General features: G+C 49.9%; 1 protein-coding gene across 8 annotated transcripts in view; it reads left to right on the forward strand.

Moving 5' to 3' along the window:
• Nucleotides 1-1,200: 1,200 nt before the first annotated feature.
• FBXW8 (F-box and WD repeat domain containing 8) overlaps nucleotides 1,201-17,648 on the forward strand; it is a 131,599-nt gene continuing 115,151 nt past the window's right edge. For 4 of the 8 annotated variants that reach the window (XR_011385213.1, XM_051826628.2, XM_051826627.2 and 1 more), the window contains exon 1: nucleotides 1,201-1,633. Coding sequence is in view for 6 of the 8 variants with exons in the window: in XM_051826628.2 (XP_051682588.1) it covers nucleotides 1,316-1,633 (318 nt within the window). In the remaining 2 variants the exon portion in view is untranslated. Of the gene's footprint in view, nucleotides 1,634-2,046; nucleotides 2,104-17,648 lie in introns of those variants that run through there. The other 4 variants (XM_070065976.1, XM_070065977.1, XM_051826629.2 and 1 more) reach the window with 2 other exon arrangements.

Raw genomic sequence — 17,648 nt, forward strand, 5'->3', positions numbered from 1 at the left:
TCTATGTGGGCGGCAGGGATTCAAGTACTTGAGCCATCACTCACTGCCTTCCAAGCACATTAGCAGAAAGCTGGATCAGAAGTAGAACAGGGACTCAAAACGGGCAATTGTATGAATGCTAGGCTTGGCTTTTGGCTCAAGTTGATAAAGCAAGCTTGACCAATCCTTGGAATTCCATAGGGAAGATATCCAGGATAAGGTGAGATGTTTGCTGAAGGTTTTTGGGGAAATAGGTTATTATTTTAATTATCATTATGAAAATACATATTTCTTTGGCAGCAGACACTGAAGACCAGTGGCCAAAGGTCTGTGTTAGGCTATGTCCGTGGGACTCCACGAAGGGCACAAAGTGACCACGAACTTGAGCAAGCTGAGGTACAGCCTCACCAGGACATGGTCCCAGAAGTGTGTGGCTTTGTACCTTATTGGAGGTACACCTTGGAGGTCTCCAAGGTCAACAGGGCTATCAGGTGCATCAAGAAAAAGGGGAAGACACATGTGTACCAACAGGAAACTGAGGAGCTGAACCCCAAGGAGGAAAGTAGCTGTCGAAAAGGACTGAACACCCCCCCATACACACTCTGCGCACAATGAATACCTTCAGAGAAAAAAATGTACTTGTATTGGACACTTATGCCCCATCTTACATCCTCCCTTTTTTTTTTAAACCACATCTGCTGGTTCGCCCCCTAAATGGCTGAACCGGCCAGGGTTGGGCTAGGCGAGAGCCAGGCATCAGGAGCCCCATCCAGGTCTCCCCCGTGGGCGGTAGGGACCCAAGTCCCGGAGCCATGGTGGCTGCCTCCCAGGATGCGCTCCCCTGTGGGATGCGGGCCAAACGCCAGCCCAGGCCCCATGCTTTGGCTGCTCTCTCCCCAGCCAGCTCTCCAGTTCCGACGACGCCTCCTCACTCCTCTCAACCCCTCATGGCCGCCCCTGATTCCTCCATGACCCCCTCCCGGGCTCCCCGCCCTCCTGAATGTCAACTCCAAGAGGTTTTGTTTCGCTTTTACAGCCTTATATGCAAGTTTGCTCAATTATGGAACATCGGCTGGGCACAAAGTCCTCGCTCGGCAAAACACCGGCGCGCCCCTCGAGCCGGCGCGCGCACCTGAGGAGCCGCAAGCCGAGCAGCCACGTGCGCGCCTGCGCAGCATGAAGGGGCGTGGCGCGGCGAGGGGGCGTGGCCACCCATCCGGAACTCAAAAGCGACGCCCCGGCGGTTTCCGACTGTGGCGGACACTTCCAGCCGAGGGACTGTCCCGTGGCAGCTGGGGGCGGCGGCGGGGGACGCGGAGGCTCCGGAGCTGCGACGATGGATGACCGCAGCCTGGAGGAGTTCCGACGGCGCTGGCAGGAGGAGCTGGCGCAGGCTCAGGCGCTGAGGAAGCGGCGGCGGCCCGAGGCCGCGGAGCGGCGGCCCCGGCGGCCCGAGGTGAACCCCGGGCGCGGCGAGCAGGCCTCGGGATACCTGGCGCTGGCCCAGGGCCTCCTGGAGGGCGCGGGGAGGCCCCCCGGGGCGCGGGCGACGCGGGCTGAGAGGTCGGACGCAGCGAGCCGTTCCCGCTCCCCTCCGTCCCGCGAGGGCGCTGGGGGCGGCGAGGCACTGGTGGAGCAGCTCATCCGCGACCTGGTGAGTGGCGTCGCCAGCTGCCCAGGCCCGGCGCGGGCCCGCCCCCCGACCCGCCCCCGCCCCCGCCACGAGTGGCGGAAGAACTCGGCGTGCTCCCGGTCGTGGGGGAAACATCGAGTAGCAGCGCGTGGAAAGTGCCTCGGGATCCGGCTTCCCCCCCCCCCCCCCGTTTCGGCGGTGCCTGGCGTTCTGGGGTGGTCAGCCGGGGACTGTGTGCGTGTGTGTGTGTGTGTGTGTGCGCGCGCGCGCGACTGTCTCGCAGTGCTCAGGACGGCTGCCCCAACGCACACCGGCCCCAAACATCAACAAGTGTGCGGTTGAGAAATCCTGAACTTTGAGCAAGAGGACGCGAGAAATGGACAAGCAGGAGTTTTAACTTCTTTGGTGTACTGTTGACTACATAATTTTCCTGTGTCACTTAAAAGGAGGGGAAAAAAGGAAGAGGAGTCTTAGCGGTGCCGCTGGCTGCTGTAAGAATGAAGAGTCTTAATATTTTTTTTTTTAAATTTTTTGGGGGGGGGGGCGGAGATCGCTTGGAGAAGCAGGAGGGAGTTTGGGAGTCTTGGTTAAAAAAGCCTCCTTCTCCAAGCTGGCAGAATCAGGATCACCTGAGACGCATCCACAGCTCCCTCCCACGTTCAGAGTTAAGACAGTTTGGTTTGCTATAACCAGGCTCAAAGGAAATCACTTTTTTTTTTTTTAAGATTCATTTTATTTATTTGAAAGGCAGAGATACAGTGAGAGGGAGAAACAGAGAGAGAGGTCGGTGGGTCCTCCATCTGCTGGTTCATTCCCCAGATGGCTGGGCCGGGCCAAAGCTGGGAGCCTCATCTGATTCTCCCACGTGAGCGCAGGAACCCAAGGACCTGGGCGGGCCGTCTCCCACTGCCTTTTCAGGTGCATCAACAGGAAGCTGGATCCTAAGTGGAGCAACCGGGACTCGAACAGGTGCCCATATGGGATGCTGGTGCCGCAAACGGTGGCTTAACCACAGTGCCAGCCCCTACAGGTGTTTTTTTGTAAAGACTGAATTCTTTGAAAGGTAGAGTTACAGAGAGAAGGGGTTGGGGGTGGGGGGGGCCCAGATCTTCCACCTGCTGGTTCACTCCCCAAGAGCCCTACGGGGAGCGAGCTGAAGCCTGGAGCTTGGAACTCCCTCTGAGTCTCAAACGTGAGTGCAGGAGCCAGGTACTGGGGCCGCCTTCCGCTGTTTCCCCAGGTGCATTGGCAGGGAGCTGCATCAGAAGTGGAGCAGCTGGCGCTTGTATGAGATGCCAGCATTGCAGGCAGCGACTTAACCCACTGTACCACGACGCTGGCCCTGATCCTTACAGTTTTCCAATTGGCAGTGATTCTGTAACTGAAAGTTGTTTCAAAAAGTAATGACATTTTATGTAGCATGTAGTTTTTTACTCAAGTAACATTAATAGCCACTTTTTGAATTTTACCAAGTGTCTGGTCCTGTGCCCCGCTTCTAATTCTGTGAGCTAGCTGTTAACTCGCCTTTCACAAATGAAGAAAAACGAGTTTCTTATCATTTTTCTGGGGTTACTCAGTGGATAAACTTGGGGGGGTTGGATTCGAATCCAAGTCTTTTGGACTTCCACTCTCCCCAGGCGTGTGAATCACCTGAGACCTTGCTAAGTGCAGGTTTGGGCCTTGGCCAGACTGCTCAGTCAGTGTGCAGAGGGAGGGCTCAGACGGTGGGGCCTGCAGTGGGGCAAGTGTGAGATTTGGTCAGAGGACCATGTTCGCAAGGCCTTTCAGCCATGACACTTCTGAGGGATAGGCAGTAGACAAAAAATAATGGAGAAGCAAATCGAATATTCTGAAAACAAAAGGTCCCTCTCCAGGGAGCCCATCAGAATCGAGTGCCCTGGGTCGCATGCAGAAGCCTGCAGCACATGCCTGTGGGTGCTCTGCCCCCTCTGAAGCATCACGTCAGGTGCCACTGGGTGCTGCAGCCAGTCTTGGCACCCGTGATGTTTGAGAATACCTTGCAGGGTGGATGTTGTCACGCAGTGGGTTCTGCCACCACCTGCCGTGCTCATATTGTAGTATGCCGTAGCACACTGCCGGTTGCAGTCCCCGCCACTCCATTTCTGATCCAGCTTCCAGCTAGTGCATCCTGGGAGGCAGTGGATGGTGGCTCAAGTGTGTGAGCCCCTCCCACCCATGTGGGAGACCCAGATTTCTGGACTCCTGGCTTCAGCCTGGCCCAGCCCTGGCTGTTGGGGGTGTTTGAGGAATGAACCAGTGATCGCTTTGTCTCCACCAACCTTTCAAATAGATGAAAATAAACGTAAAAAAATAAAAAAGGAGTGTCTCATACAGCAAGTTTCCTTTAAGCACAAACACGCACTACCTTACAACCTTGAGTAACACTACTGTCAATAAAGTGATAATTCATTGTGTGATTACTTACCATCTCTTGGGTGCTGTTCCAGGGATTCAGAGACATATTCTGCAGCATTCCCAATGGGCCTCTGCAGTGGCTGTTTTCAACCCCAAGGTTGATGAACATTAGGAAAGTAACTGATTTTTAAGGGACAGGAAACCCACCCAGTAGGGTCACTGTGAGAAATAACATTTGTAGCGAAGAGCTAGATTCCTGTGTCAGTGCTGATAAGCCCCACTGCCCATGGGGCTGAGACTGCAGTGTAAACAATGAAGCAGGCACGGTGCTGTGCACTTGGTTTTCTCCCGGCTCCACAGGTGCTTGGTTCTGCATCTTTTCCAGGCCCAGTCACAGCTCTGTAATGCTGTGTTTCATAGGGGCAATCGTTTTTTTCTGTCACATTAATATTAAGCACGTTGGGTAGTGTAGGAATTGTCTTCTGGGAATATGGCCATCTTGTTCTTGTTTTTCCACTTAAAGTGTTTTTTTTTTTTTTTTTTTTGGACAGGTAAAGTCATACATAATGAGAGAGAGAGACAGAGAGAAAAGGTCTTCCTTCTGTTGGTTCACTCCCCAAAGGGCTGCTATGGCTGGTGCTGCACCGATCCAAAGCCAGGAGCCAGGTGCTTCTCCTGGTCTCCCATGGGGTGCCGGACCCAAGCACTTGGGCCATCCTCCACTGCCTTCCTGGGCCACAGCAGAGCGCTGGACTGGAAGAGGAGCAGCTGGGACTAGAACCCGGCCCCATATGGGATGCCAGAGCCACAAGGCGGAGGATTAGCCAAGTGAGCCACGGCACCGACCCCCAAGTTTTTTTTAAATCAAACTTTGAACTGAAGTGTACAGATCATAAATGTACTACTCAACAAGTTTTCAGGCGTGTGTACATCCATGTAAGCATACCCAGATCCCAGAACAGCACCGCCCTTCACCTCCACATGTTCTCTTCCACCTCAGGGTAACCTCCAGCCTGCTTTCTAGCACAGTTCGTCTGTTTTGAACTGTGTAAATGGGATCATGTCCTAAACTCCTGTGTCTGGGTTCTTGTGCAAAGCCTTGTGTGTGAGATTGAATTCTCTAATGATACCACATTTTGTTTAGTCATCAGTAGTTGTGTGGTGGACATTATAGATAACTAGTTAATGACCAGTTTGGGGCTATCAGGAATAGGGCCCCTGTGAGCATTGTGTTCATCTTTTGGAACAAGTGTGCACATTTTTCTTAGGTATTAACTTAGAGTTGCTGGATTGCAGCATGTATCTCCCTTGGTAGATATTGGCAAACAATTTTCCAAATGGGTTGTATTGGTTTTCTCAGGTAGTAAATTGAGTTGGTGGAACATGGTATTTTACTTTACCATAAGTAACAGCCAACTGAGATGACATATGGCAGCTGAACTTGATCCTCTCATGGGTGTGGTGGTAGAGTGACAAACAGAAACATGCTTGCCATGTAGGAATGTGGTCCCAGTGTTGTGAGCTCTGTGTGTGTGTGTGTGTGTGTGTGTATGTGTATGTATATGTATTTAAGATTTATTTATTTGAAAGGATTACAGAGAGGCAGAGGAAGAGGCAGAGAGAGAAAGGTCTTCCATCTGTTGGTTCACTCCCCAATGGCTACAACAGCCAGAACTGAGCCAATCTGAAGCCAGGAGTTTCTTCTGGGTCTCCCACATGAATACAGGGGCCTAAGGACCTGGGCCATCTTCTGCTGCTCTCCCAGTTCATAGCAGAGAGCCGGATCAAAAGTGGAGCAGCCGGGACTCGAACCGGCACCCATATGGGATGCCAGCACTGCAGGCAGCAGCTTTACCCACTACACCACAGCGCTGGCCCCCTAGATATGTTTTTTAAATATTTATTTTCATCTACTCAAAGGTGGAGCAAATGCAAGAGAGAGAGCTTTCATCTGCTGTTGTATTCTCCACCCCCCACCCCCCCACCCCCCCACCCCCCCGCCCCCCCGCCTAGGGTAGCTAGGGCAGGACCATGATGAAACCAGGAGCCCAAATCCACCTAGTCTCCTGTGTAGGGGTAGGGACACAAGTACTTGGACATTCACCTACTGCCTCCCAGAATACAGTAGCAGAAAGCTGGATTGGATACACAGCAGCCTAAACTAGAGCTGGCACTCAGGTATGGGATGTGATGATCACAAGTGGCTGCTTAACCGGCTGTACCACAATGCCCATTCCTAGATTTTAAAAAGAACATCAGGAGTGTGTATTTGTATCTGTCAGTTTGTACTGGATAGTACAACTGTGGCTGAAAACAGCCATCATGCATTCAACTCACCGTTTTGCAGTGTGGCTGCACTTGGGTGTGCTCGCACATGTGCCTGAAATTAACTGCTGGGCTCCTTTTAGCTCTACTGCCTGGGGTTGGTAGTTGGCTGTGTGTGGGTGAGTGTGTCTGGTTATGAGTATCTCATTGTCCAACAACTTGGCCCAAGTGGGCCTTCTAAGAGTTACGAGAGTAGCAGGAGGGCAGGTCCCAGTGTGCAAGTGCTTTCGAAGTCTCCCTGGGCCATATTTGCTACTGTCATGTTGGCCAAAGCGTCGTATGGCCAGGCTCAGTCAGTGAGGACTTAGCCAAGTGCCTGGATATAGAGAGGCATGAACAAATTAGGGGCTGCTGCCACAGTAGTCTACCCCCAGACTCTTCCCTTTGAAGTAGTTGGTAAGTAAGAACACTGCAGGTCGAATAAAGACCTTTCTTGCAGCTCTGTCTGCCTTGGCTCACCAGTCTGTGTTCCTTGCCCTGCACCTTCCCCAGAATCTGCTTGATCTGTGGCGTGACAACTTGTGAAAAGAAAGATTTAGTTCCATTTGGGACTCCCCGGAAACTCTAGCAGAGGCTGAGCTACTTGACATGAAAGTGGGGGAAAAAAAATCCTGGTGCCTCCTACTCATACCCCTCTGCTGTTTTTCTCTGACTCTCGGCACACTGATTGCTGTCAGTGCGTTCTACGCATTTTTGGTGCCGTCTCCGCAAGCAGAGTCTCACTGGAGTGAGGACAGCTAATGAGTTAGCAATCGAGAATCGCCTTTTGAAGGGTAGGTGGGCAGCATTGCTTTTGACAGTCTGAGGCTTGGGTAGAGGCCAGAAGCTTTGATGGACAGGCACAGTTGAAATGAAACTTAGAAGTCACTCTGAATACCTGAATTGACACTTGATAGTCTTCCCAGCGTGTGGTTGAAGTAAGGAAAGAAATGACACGCTGTAGTGAGAGTGCCAAAGGCCGTAGGCTTGCTCACCCTCCCCTGCCTTCATTCCTCTTGCTTCATAATCTCGGGCTTCTTGGAGATACTGGAACCCCCGAGTAGGACTGCAGTTGTATTTCTGGCCTTAGCATGATGGTATTATCTGGTTATGTGGTCTCATTTTTTATTTTTTATTTTTTTTAAAGATTTATTTTATTTATTTGAAAGAGTTACAGGGAGAGGTCTTCCATCCGCTGGTCACTCCCCAGATGGCTGCAACTGCAAGAGCTGTGCTGATCCGAAGCCAGGAGCTTTTTCTGGGTCTCCCACGTGGGTGCAGGGGCCTAACGACTAGGGCCCTCTTCAACTGCTTTCCCAGGCCATAGCAGAGAGCTGGATCGGAAGAGGAGCAGACAGAACTAGAGCCGGTGTCCATATGGGATACTGGCACTTCAGGCCAGGGTGTTAACCCGCTGTGCCACAGCACTGGCCCCTGTGGTCTCATTTTTATTGAGGTGGTATCTTAGGGTTCTAAACAACACGTAAAAGACCCTAACTTGCATCTTGATTCATGTAACTGAAAATTGCAGGTGGTAGTGTTTGTTCTCTGTGCTTACATAGAGTAACTAGAAATCTCTCCTCCTCTTAATCCTGTTTCCCTTTTTGTTGGCTTTGTTCACAGGCAGACTGTCCCCTTTTGGAATCAAAGACTACTAGCAACTAAGTTTTATATTCTGTCTGCTTAGCAATTCAGGGGAATGAGAGCGTATATTTTCTGTTGTGTGCAGCACAAACCATGTTCCTAAATACTTGTTTGTCAGCACTGGGTCATGTTTTTATCTTTGAGGCAATCATCAGTTGAAATTGGCCAGACTTGTATTCAGTGCCCCCTCCTGAAGATAAGAGTCAGTCCCATCCAGATCACATTGGGTGGGAAGAAGGGGGTTTCCAAAAAGAAAAGAGAGGGGGTGGGCTTTGGCATATCCCCTGTTGGAGTGCCTGTTTTGAGTTCTGGCTCTGCTTCTGACCCAGCTTCCTGCTAATGTGCACCCTGGGAGGCAGCAGGTGATGGCTCAAGTATTTGGGTCCCTGCCCTTCATGTGGGAGACCTCGGGTTGAGTTCCAGGCTCCTTACTTTGGCCTGGCTGATGCAGGCATTTTGGGAGTGAACCAGTGAGTGGAAGACGTTTCTCTTGTCTCTCTGCCTTTCAGATAAAGTGAAAATAAGTAAGTTAAAAAAAAAAAAAAAAAGGGAGAGGGGCCGGCGCCGTGGCTCACTTGGTTAATCCTCTGCCTGTGGCGCCGGCATCCCATATGGGCTCTGGATTCTAGTCCTGGCTGCTCTTCTTCCAGTCCAGCTCTCTGCTGTGGCCCAGGAAGGCAGTGGAGGATGGCCCAAGTGCTGGGGCCCTGCACCCACGTGGGAGACCAGGAGGAAGCACCTGGCTCCTGGCTTCAGATTGGTGCAGCGCGCTGGCCGTAGCGGCCATTTGGGGGGTGAACAAATGGAAGGAAGACCTTTCTGTCTGTCAAAATAAAAAAGGGAGAACAGATGTTGAACAGAAGCAACAGCAACACAGGTCCACTTCAGTAGGGTGAAGCAGTGCTGTGGGAATGCACGTGTTCTATTGACCATGCAGATATGCATCACGTAACGGGCATGTTCTGAGAAATGTGTTAGTGGGTGTCACTGTGCAAATGTCATAGCGTGCACTCGCCCAAACTTAGATGGTATCACTGTCAGTCACTTGGCGAGGCTCTTGATTCAGTCCAGAGACACAGATGTATGAGGCTGCTGTCCACATAACACCGTACACTATTTACAGTCATTAGGTTTTTTTTAATAATTATTTTTTTGAAAGAGTTTCAGAGAGATCTAGAAAGAATCTTCTACCACTGGTTAATTCCCCAGATGCCTGCAAAGCGATGGCTGGGCCGAAGCCAGGAGTCAGGAATTCATCTGTGGGCCATCTTCTGCTGCTTTTCCCAGGCTGTTAGCAGGGCTCTGGATTGGAAGTGGAGCAGCTGGAATGGCTTAACCTGCTATGCCACAACACTGCCCCAGTCTTTGTTTTGTTTTGTTTAATAACTGGGAGTGTACTCTTAAAATCATGATAAATAATGCATAAAAACATAATCCAGTAACGCAGTTGTTGATTTTCATTATCAAATGTTATGTCTGTACTTAGGCGGCCTGCAGTGTGGCGGGTTTATTTACACCGTGTCACACACGGCAACATTGTGGTAGGAAGTTTTCAGCTTACATGGTCTGTGCTTGCAGTTTGTCTGTCAAGGTATCTCACTTCCTCTTTGCTGAAACTTACCATGACAAGCCCCCAGCCTCCCTCCCCCATGGGTTGGGAATTCCTGGAGGAAAGAGTCTGCTGTCTTATTCTCTCCCTTCCCCCCTCAGTGCAGGAGGGCCCCAGCTAAGGTCATTGAGTTGAAACAGGGCAGAATTGCTGCCTTGTAATAGCAACTTTATGAAGAGGATCTGGAGTTGTTAGGACCCTTGTGAGCATTCAGAACCTTCAGCTTTAAGATGGGAGTTTTCACATGTGCCACAAGTTTTAATACTGCAGGCCAATATGTGTCACTCCCTATCAACTTTTTTTTTTTTTTTTCCATATGGAATGCTGGCACTGGAGGTGGTGGCTTTACCTGCTATGCTAACACTGGCCCCATTAGCATTTATTTTTTAATTAATCAATTTACTTGAAAGAGTTACAGAGAGGCAGAGGCAGAGAAAGTCTTCCACCAGTTGGTTCACTCCCCAAATGGCCACAACATCTAGAGTTGGGCCAATCTGAAGCCTGGAGCTTCTTCCGGGTCTCCCACACAGGTGCAGGGGCTCAAGCACTTGGGCCATCCTCTACTGCTTTCCCAGGTCATAGCAGAGAGCTGGATTGGAAGTAGAGCAGCCAAGACTCGAACTGGCTCTCATATGGAATGCTGGCACTAGCAGCCGGTGGCTTTACCCACTACGGCACAGCACCGGCCCCGACTATCAACGTTTAACTTGTCAGAGCCTTTATCTGTGCTGCCAGCAAGATCAATTCCGTGCTTAACTGTCTTCGGCTTTTAAGTTAGGAGCAAATAAGGAAGTTCTTCCTGTGAACAGTCCTGGTCCTGCTCATACAACACACAACAGCAAACCGAGTCACATGTGGACTTGTTCCGTGATCTCCTGGAATAGCTCTTCTTCTCTGCTGTTCGTTGGCTTCCTTTTAAGGCTCGGCTTGAATTCCCTCCCCTATGTTCTCTTCCCTGATCCCTGCAGATTTCTGCCTTTCCTCCAACTAAAAAGTCCTGGTTGTCAGTGCCCGCACATTATTCATGAATTCGGTCTCTCTTTGGAGTCATTTTGAAATGGGCTCTGTATACCAGAACAACTTGTAACTTAGATCATTCCTTCATTGGAAGATTGTGCTGTTGAAGCAGCTTGGGGCTTCTCGCCTGCCATCTACAGATGCTCAGTCGGGGGCCTCGCAGTACCAGACACTGTTCTCAGCGCTGAGCTCCCAGCAGTGAACGGGACGGAACACAGCCTGTGCCCTCCTGTGTCTCACATTCTGGGAACTAGGAAGCTGGGCAGTGGCTGAATAATTGCCAGACATTAGATGCTCTGGGGAAAAATAAGGCAGGTCAGAGGGACAGGATGTGCCTGTGCTGTGAGAGGTGCTGTAATTTTAAATGGTGCCATGGCAGAAAGCCCTTCTGGGAAGATTGTATTTCACGGGAGACCAAAAGGAGGTGTGAGGGAGCAGGTTCCAGGGTGCCCTGGTGGGCACGCCCCCTGTGGCTGCACGCCCATGCTCAGAGGGCCCTGCGCTGGGTAAGTGCTCTGTTGTCTTGGTACTCTTTGTCTTTTTAAATTTATTTTTATTCTTATTTTATTCGAAAGACAAGGAGACCTTTCATCCATTGGTCACTCCACAAATGTTGGGGAGGAGTGATGGAGGGGATTGGGAGAGCTCTTGATAGATTTTTTTTTTTTTTTTTGACAGAGTGGACAGTAAGAGAGACAGAGAGAAAGGTCTTCCTTTGCCGTTGGTTCACCCTCCAATGGCCGCCACAGCTGGCGTGCTGTGACCAGCGCACTGCGCTGATCCGATGGCAGGAGCCAGGTGCTTCTCCTGGTCTCCCATGGGGTGCAGGGCCCAAGCACTTGGGCCATCCTCCACTGCACTCCCTGGCCACAGCAGAGAGCTGGCCTGGAAGAGGGGCAACCGGGACAGAATCCGGCACCCCAACCGGGACTAGAACCCGGTGTGCTGGCGCCGCTAGGCGGAGGATTAGCCTATTGAGCCACGGTGCCGGCCTTGATTGATTTTTTAAAAGACTGATTTATTTACTTGAAAGAATTACACAGAGAAGGAGAGGCAGAGAGGGAGGGAGGGAGGGAGGGAGGGAGGGGTCTTCCATCCGCTGGTTCACTCCCCAGTTGGCTGCACGGCTGGAGCTCCTCCTCCCTTGTCTTTCCTCTTTGCTGTGTCTCACAAGTTCTGATCCCCATTTAGACTAAAAGGGACTTTGAAAGCAGAGGTCCAGTCTCTTTGCTTCACAGAAACTTCTTCACTGCACACCCAACCCCCTGGGATTCCCCCGCACTCTTGCCCTAATTCTTTAGATTTGCCTGTCTTACCCCACTCCCCTTTTCTTTTTAAGATTTATTTATTTGAAAGGCAGAAGAGACAAAGAGATACTCCATTTTTCTGGTTCACTCTCCAAATGGTCTCAATGGCCACTATTTGTCTAGGTTACGGCCAGGATCCCGGAACGTGATCCGGATCTCCCACGTGGGTACGGTGGCCCAAGTACTTGGGCCATCTTCCATAGCTTTCCCAGACACATTAGCAGGGAGCTGGATCGGAAGTGGAGCAGCCAAGACTCACACCAGCACTCTGATACGTGATGCGGGTGTTGTAGGTGGTGGCTTAACCCACTGCGCCATGCCAGCCCCCGCCGACCTCCCCTGCCAGGGTCCCCAGGACAGTCGTGCAGAAGGTGGTGAAGGAGAATGTATCTGAGTTGGAAAACCTATTCTTGTTTTTTAAAAAAGTGAAGAAAATACATCAAATCTTATAGATGTTTATTGCACATCTGTGTGCAAGGCGCTGGGCTGGTTAGATTCTACAGTTCAGTTCCAGGGTCTGCTTGTGCAGTCAACAAATATTTAGTGAATACCTTTGGCTCTTTGTCATAGCCAGCGCAGGCAGTAGGTTAAATGTTAAGAGATTTGTGGACTGCTTGGGAATTTAACCACTCTTTGTAGCATTGTTTCTTTGGAGAAATTGTTTCCAAGTTCTCAATAGCTGGTATACTAATGAACTTGGGAATACCTTAGGGGGCTGCACTGCCGTTTGCAGTCTCCTGTATTCCATTTCACGTGACAGTGACTCATGTCGATAAGGTTTCAGTGCTCTGAGTGTGGATGCCGTGTCTGACATATTTACTAACAGCACCTATCACACCCCAGCACTGGCATGGCTCTCAATTCACATAGTGTTTTGGACATCAGTTACCTTATTTTAAAATGTGTTGCTTTTCTTGGTAAAAATATCTTGTGCTCAGTGTAGAAATACTTGGGAAATTCAAAGAGAATAAGAAGAAAATGGTATGAGGAGCCAGTGATGTGACATTGGGGGTAAAGCCTCCACCTGCAGTACCAGCATCCCATATGGGCACCGGTTCAAGTCCCAGCTGCTCCACTTTCCATCCAGCTCTCTGCTATGTCCTGAGAAAGAAGTAGAAGATGGCCCAAATCCTTGGGCCCCTGCACCCACATGGGAGACCTGGAAGAAGCTCTTGGCTTCGGATTGACCCAGCTCTGGCCATTGCAGCCATCTGGGCAATGAATCAGCGGACAGAAGACCTTTCTTTCTCTCTCTACCTCTACTTCTACCTCTACCTCTCAAATAAGTAAATAAAATCTCTAAAGAAAGAAAAAAAGGAAATTATATGAGTAGTATAGAAAGAAGGAAACAATCGCTTAGAGGCGATTCAGATGTTCTTTTTTCTTTATACATTTTTTGATTCAGATGTTCTTATTTTCTCTGATATAAAGAATGTTTTGAGGGTGGGTGTTTGCATCCTGTGTTGGAGTCTGAGTCTTGAGTTCAAGTCCCAGTTCCACTTCCGATCCAGCCTCTCACTAATCCGCATCCCGGGAGGCAGCAGGTGATTGCACAGTAACTGGGTCTCTGACAGCCATATGAGAGACCCAGGTGGAGTTCCTGCCTTCTGCCTGGCCCGTCACTGCCTGCTGTGGGCATCTGGGGAGTGAACCAGCAGGTGGATGATCTCACTCGGGCTCTGCCTTTAAAATAAATAAAAATAAATTTAATTTTTTTTGAGGAATACAAAATTTGATACAAATTGAAGATTGTAACTGGATGTCTAGTTGGATAGTGTTTGGGCCTTTTCACAGTCAGTTTTTTCGTCTCACAGAAGACACAGTGAAACTGGAACTCATTCCTTCTGAGTGAGATTGTGCCGGCCCCTCTTCTCAGTTTTGCACTATCTTTAAGAGTTTATCTTTGCACTTCGAGATAAACTCCTTAGAGCAGTCTCCTACTAGTCAGATTGAGGAGAAATGTTATTCTGAATCTCTTATTTGAGCCCAGGGTGTTTTTCTCAGTTCTTAAAACACCATCTAGAGAGCTCTTTCCTAGAGTTTGCCCTGGAGATGTCCACGGAGAACAAAACCCCAAGTCAAGTTTCTTCAGTTTTTACTGATTGGGCTCTCAGTAATTATCTTTTCTTCTGTTAAACAAGAGAAGACAGATTAAATTTCCAACGGGAAGGCACAAAACCAGTCCATTTACAGAATTAGTCTTACATTAGCACACAGGAGTACCAGTCTGCTCCCGTGGGAGGGATCTGTTTGCCATTTCTCTCAGCATTTTTGGAGTAGGTCCAGTAGACTTTGGGAAAATCTGCTGTTCACTGACTTTAAATCAGCAAGTAACATGACCCCTTTGTGTTTTTCCCCCTTGACTGGGCAGGAGGGGATGGGTTGGGTTTTGTGTGTGCCTGTGAGTTAGGGTTGTGCTTCTCACCTCGTGGTGTGCAGAAGCATCCCCTGAGAAGGAGATGCTTTCTTGAGCCCCCGCCCAGGGGGTGAGGGGCAGTAGGTCTGGGGGAGACCCTGGGCAGTTTTGTTTTTTTAAACTCAAAAGTGGTGTTGATGTGTTAATGGGGGACAAGAATCACCAGCAGTGGTAGAGAGCCAGTGTTGAAGAAGTAAAAGCCAGATGTGGGTTACTAAAAAGAGCCTTTTCCTTACATTTAAAGGAATGTCGCTGCTTTGAATTTATGGCTCTTCTTCTTCTTCTTTTTTTTTTTTTTTTTTTTTTTTTTTTTTTTTTTTTTTTGACAGGCAGAGTGAACAGTGAGAGAGAGAGACAGAGAGAGGTCTTCCTTTGCCGTTGGTTCACCCTCCAATGGCCGCCGCGGCCGGCGCACTGTGGCTGGCGCACCGCGCTGATCCGAAGCCAGGAGCCAGGTACTTCTCCTGGTCTCCCATGCGGGTGCAGGGCCCAAGTACTCAGGCCATCCTCCACTGCACTCCCTGGCCACAGCAGAGGGCTGGCCTGGAAGAGGGGCAACCGGGACAGAATCCGGCGCCCCGCCCGGGACTAGAACCCGGTGTGCCGGCGCCGCTAGGCGGAGGATTAGCCTAGTGAGCCACGGTGCCGGCCGAATTTATGGCTCTTCTGTCGCCTAAATTTGGCCAGTCTCACAACACAGGATCTGTTGGATTCACGCCAAATTAGTCTCTCAACATTTGTAGTCAAATTGATATTTTTATAGTGTGGCCAAGATTTCCTAAATTAATATTTCTACTGTCTGTCTTTCCTTATTTCCTGGAGTATCTTTGTTTCCAAAATGCTAAGTTGTCCACTTTGATGTTTTTAGGTAAATATAGAAGTTGAGTTAAAGCAACCCAGGGCGTTTTGCACATCTGTGTGCTTCCCATTAGTGGGGAATTCTGATAGCATCTCCTGGGTGACAGGGTGTTCTCTGCATGCATTGGCAAGTAGAATTCTTTGCTGTAGAAGAGCAGTTCAGGGCTGAAGATACTCTGCTGCTGCCAGTAGGATTCTGGTCGTTACTGGGCTGCGGCTTCGGTCTATGATGTGGCTTCACATTCTTCTTAAATCAAGCAGACCTATAAAAACTGGTGTGATCAGCCACGGGGTCAACATACTCACAGCTCTTACTCTTTTGTTGTGTTACTGATAGCAAATTCACAAGTTTGTTGGCGGGTTGGTATAATGATATCAGTCTCACCTGCATTCCAGTGTGCCTCCCTTAGGGACAAGGAGAGGGAAGTAGGCTACCTAGACTGATGTCTTTAGAGCTGTGCACAGAATCCTCTGGAATGTGTCCATAACGTGACTGATGGGTCGAGTCTGCTGCTCTGGGGAAAAGCATACTCTCGACTCGCAGATTTGCATGTGGGTGGTGGTTCAGTGGGTTGGTTTCAGAGAGGTTCTGAGTTGAGGCAAGAGTGCAGACATTGTGCCCAGGCAGTGACTACCCAGGGGCGGCAGACTGCCCTCTGAGATACAACTTGGCCAGACAGCTTGCTTGGCAAGGGCAGTGCCCAGGAAGAGAGTTAACTGTGAGCTGATGGCAGGCAGCTTTCTCATCTGGGGAGAGGGTCTCTGACCTGAAGGGGGCACCCAAGTGACACATCTGCCCCCCTCCCCAAGTATTTATTGTGTCTATTAGAAGAGCCATTGAGGCACAGTCTTTTTTTTTTTTTTTTTTAAGATTTATTTTATTTATTTGAAAGAGCTACAGAGAGAGTAGAGACAGAGTTGTCTTCCATCCGCTGGTTCACCCCCGAGATGGCCGCAACAGCTAGAGTTGCGCTGATCCGAAGCCAGGAGCCAGGAGATTCCTCTGGGTCTCCCATATGGGTGCAGGGGCCCAAGGACTTGGGGCATCTTCCATTGCTTTCCCAGGCCATAGCAGAGAGCTGGATCGGAAGAGGAGCAGTCGGGACTAGAACTGGCGCCCATATGGGATGGGAGCACTTTAGTCCAGGGTTTAACCCTCTGCGCCACTGCACCGGCCCCAACGTGCTGTTTTATCTATGGTGTGATCTACACCCTGACAGCATCCTAGGCTCTAGCCCCAGCTGCCATTGCTGGAAGCCAGGTGGCCACATGGCCCAACCATCGGTGTCAAATCCACTCCCATCCTAATGGGATTTGCTGCTCCTACTTCCCTGCCCGCCCCCTCCCCCAACAAAGTTTTAAAAGGACCTGCTCCTGAACACCCTCCCCCCTTCTCTCTCTCTTCCTTTCTCTCCGTCTCTCTCTTCCTTTCTCTCCGTCTCCTGATCTCTCACTGTCTCTCTTACACTTTCCTTCTCCCTCTCTTCCTCTGTCGAGTTTCCCTAATAAACTCTTTCCCTTAAAAAAAAAAAAAAAAAAGGCCATTGATACAATGTCTTGCCAAAATTATTCCAGGCACAGCATGAAACCTTAACATTGATCTCTTGACCTTTTAGGTCTGCAAATCAAATTTCTTTTCTTTCTTTCTTTCTTTTTTTTTTTTTTTTTTTTTTTTTTTGACAGGCAGAGTGGACAGTGAGAGAGAGAGAAAGAGAGAAAGGTCTTCCTTTTTTGCCGTTGGTTCACCCTCCAATGGCCGCCGCGGCTGGCGCGTTGTGGCCGGCGCACCGCGCTGATCCGATGGCAGGAGCCAAGTACTTCTCCTGGTCTCCCATGGGGTGCAGGGCCCAAGCACTTGGGCCATCCTCCACTGCACTCCCTGGCCACAGCAGAGAGCTGGCCTGGAAGAGGGGCAACCGGGACAGGATCCGGCGCCCCGACCGGGACTAGAACCCGGTGTGCTGGCGCCGCTAGGCGGAGGATTAGCCTAGTGAGCCGCGGTGCCGGCCTACAAATTTCTTAAGCTGGGTATCTTTTTTTTTTTTTCTTACTATGTTGCTGTTTATTCTCCTGCCATTAACCAACCAGTGATAACAGCAGGACATGTCATTTACATACAAGAAAGATGGGTGTTTAATCTGTTTTGGAGTTGTAATTTTTAAAAAGACTTTATGTGTAAGACAGTGACAGGGGGAGATTCCATCTGCTTGCTTGCTCCCCAAATGGCTGTAACGGCTGGGTCTGGGTCAGGCTGAAGTCAGGAGCCTGGAACTCTGGGTCTCTCACATGGATGGCGTCTTCAGCTGCCATCCCATGTGCATTAGCATGGAGTTGGATTGGAAGTGGAGCAGCCAGGACTTGAACCTGTGTTGCAGGTGGCAGGTTAACCTGCTGTGCCACATTGTCAGCTATTGAGTTGTAATTCTAAGTGTACAGTGACTTAAAAATTTTTTTTGACCCTTTAATGTTGGTGTTTACGAAATCACAGTTCAGTGCTTTGGAACA

This window comes from Oryctolagus cuniculus, chromosome 21 (assembly GCF_964237555.1).
Source record: "Oryctolagus cuniculus chromosome 21, mOryCun1.1, whole genome shotgun sequence".
Lineage (NCBI taxonomy): Eukaryota > Metazoa > Chordata > Mammalia > Lagomorpha > Leporidae > Oryctolagus > Oryctolagus cuniculus.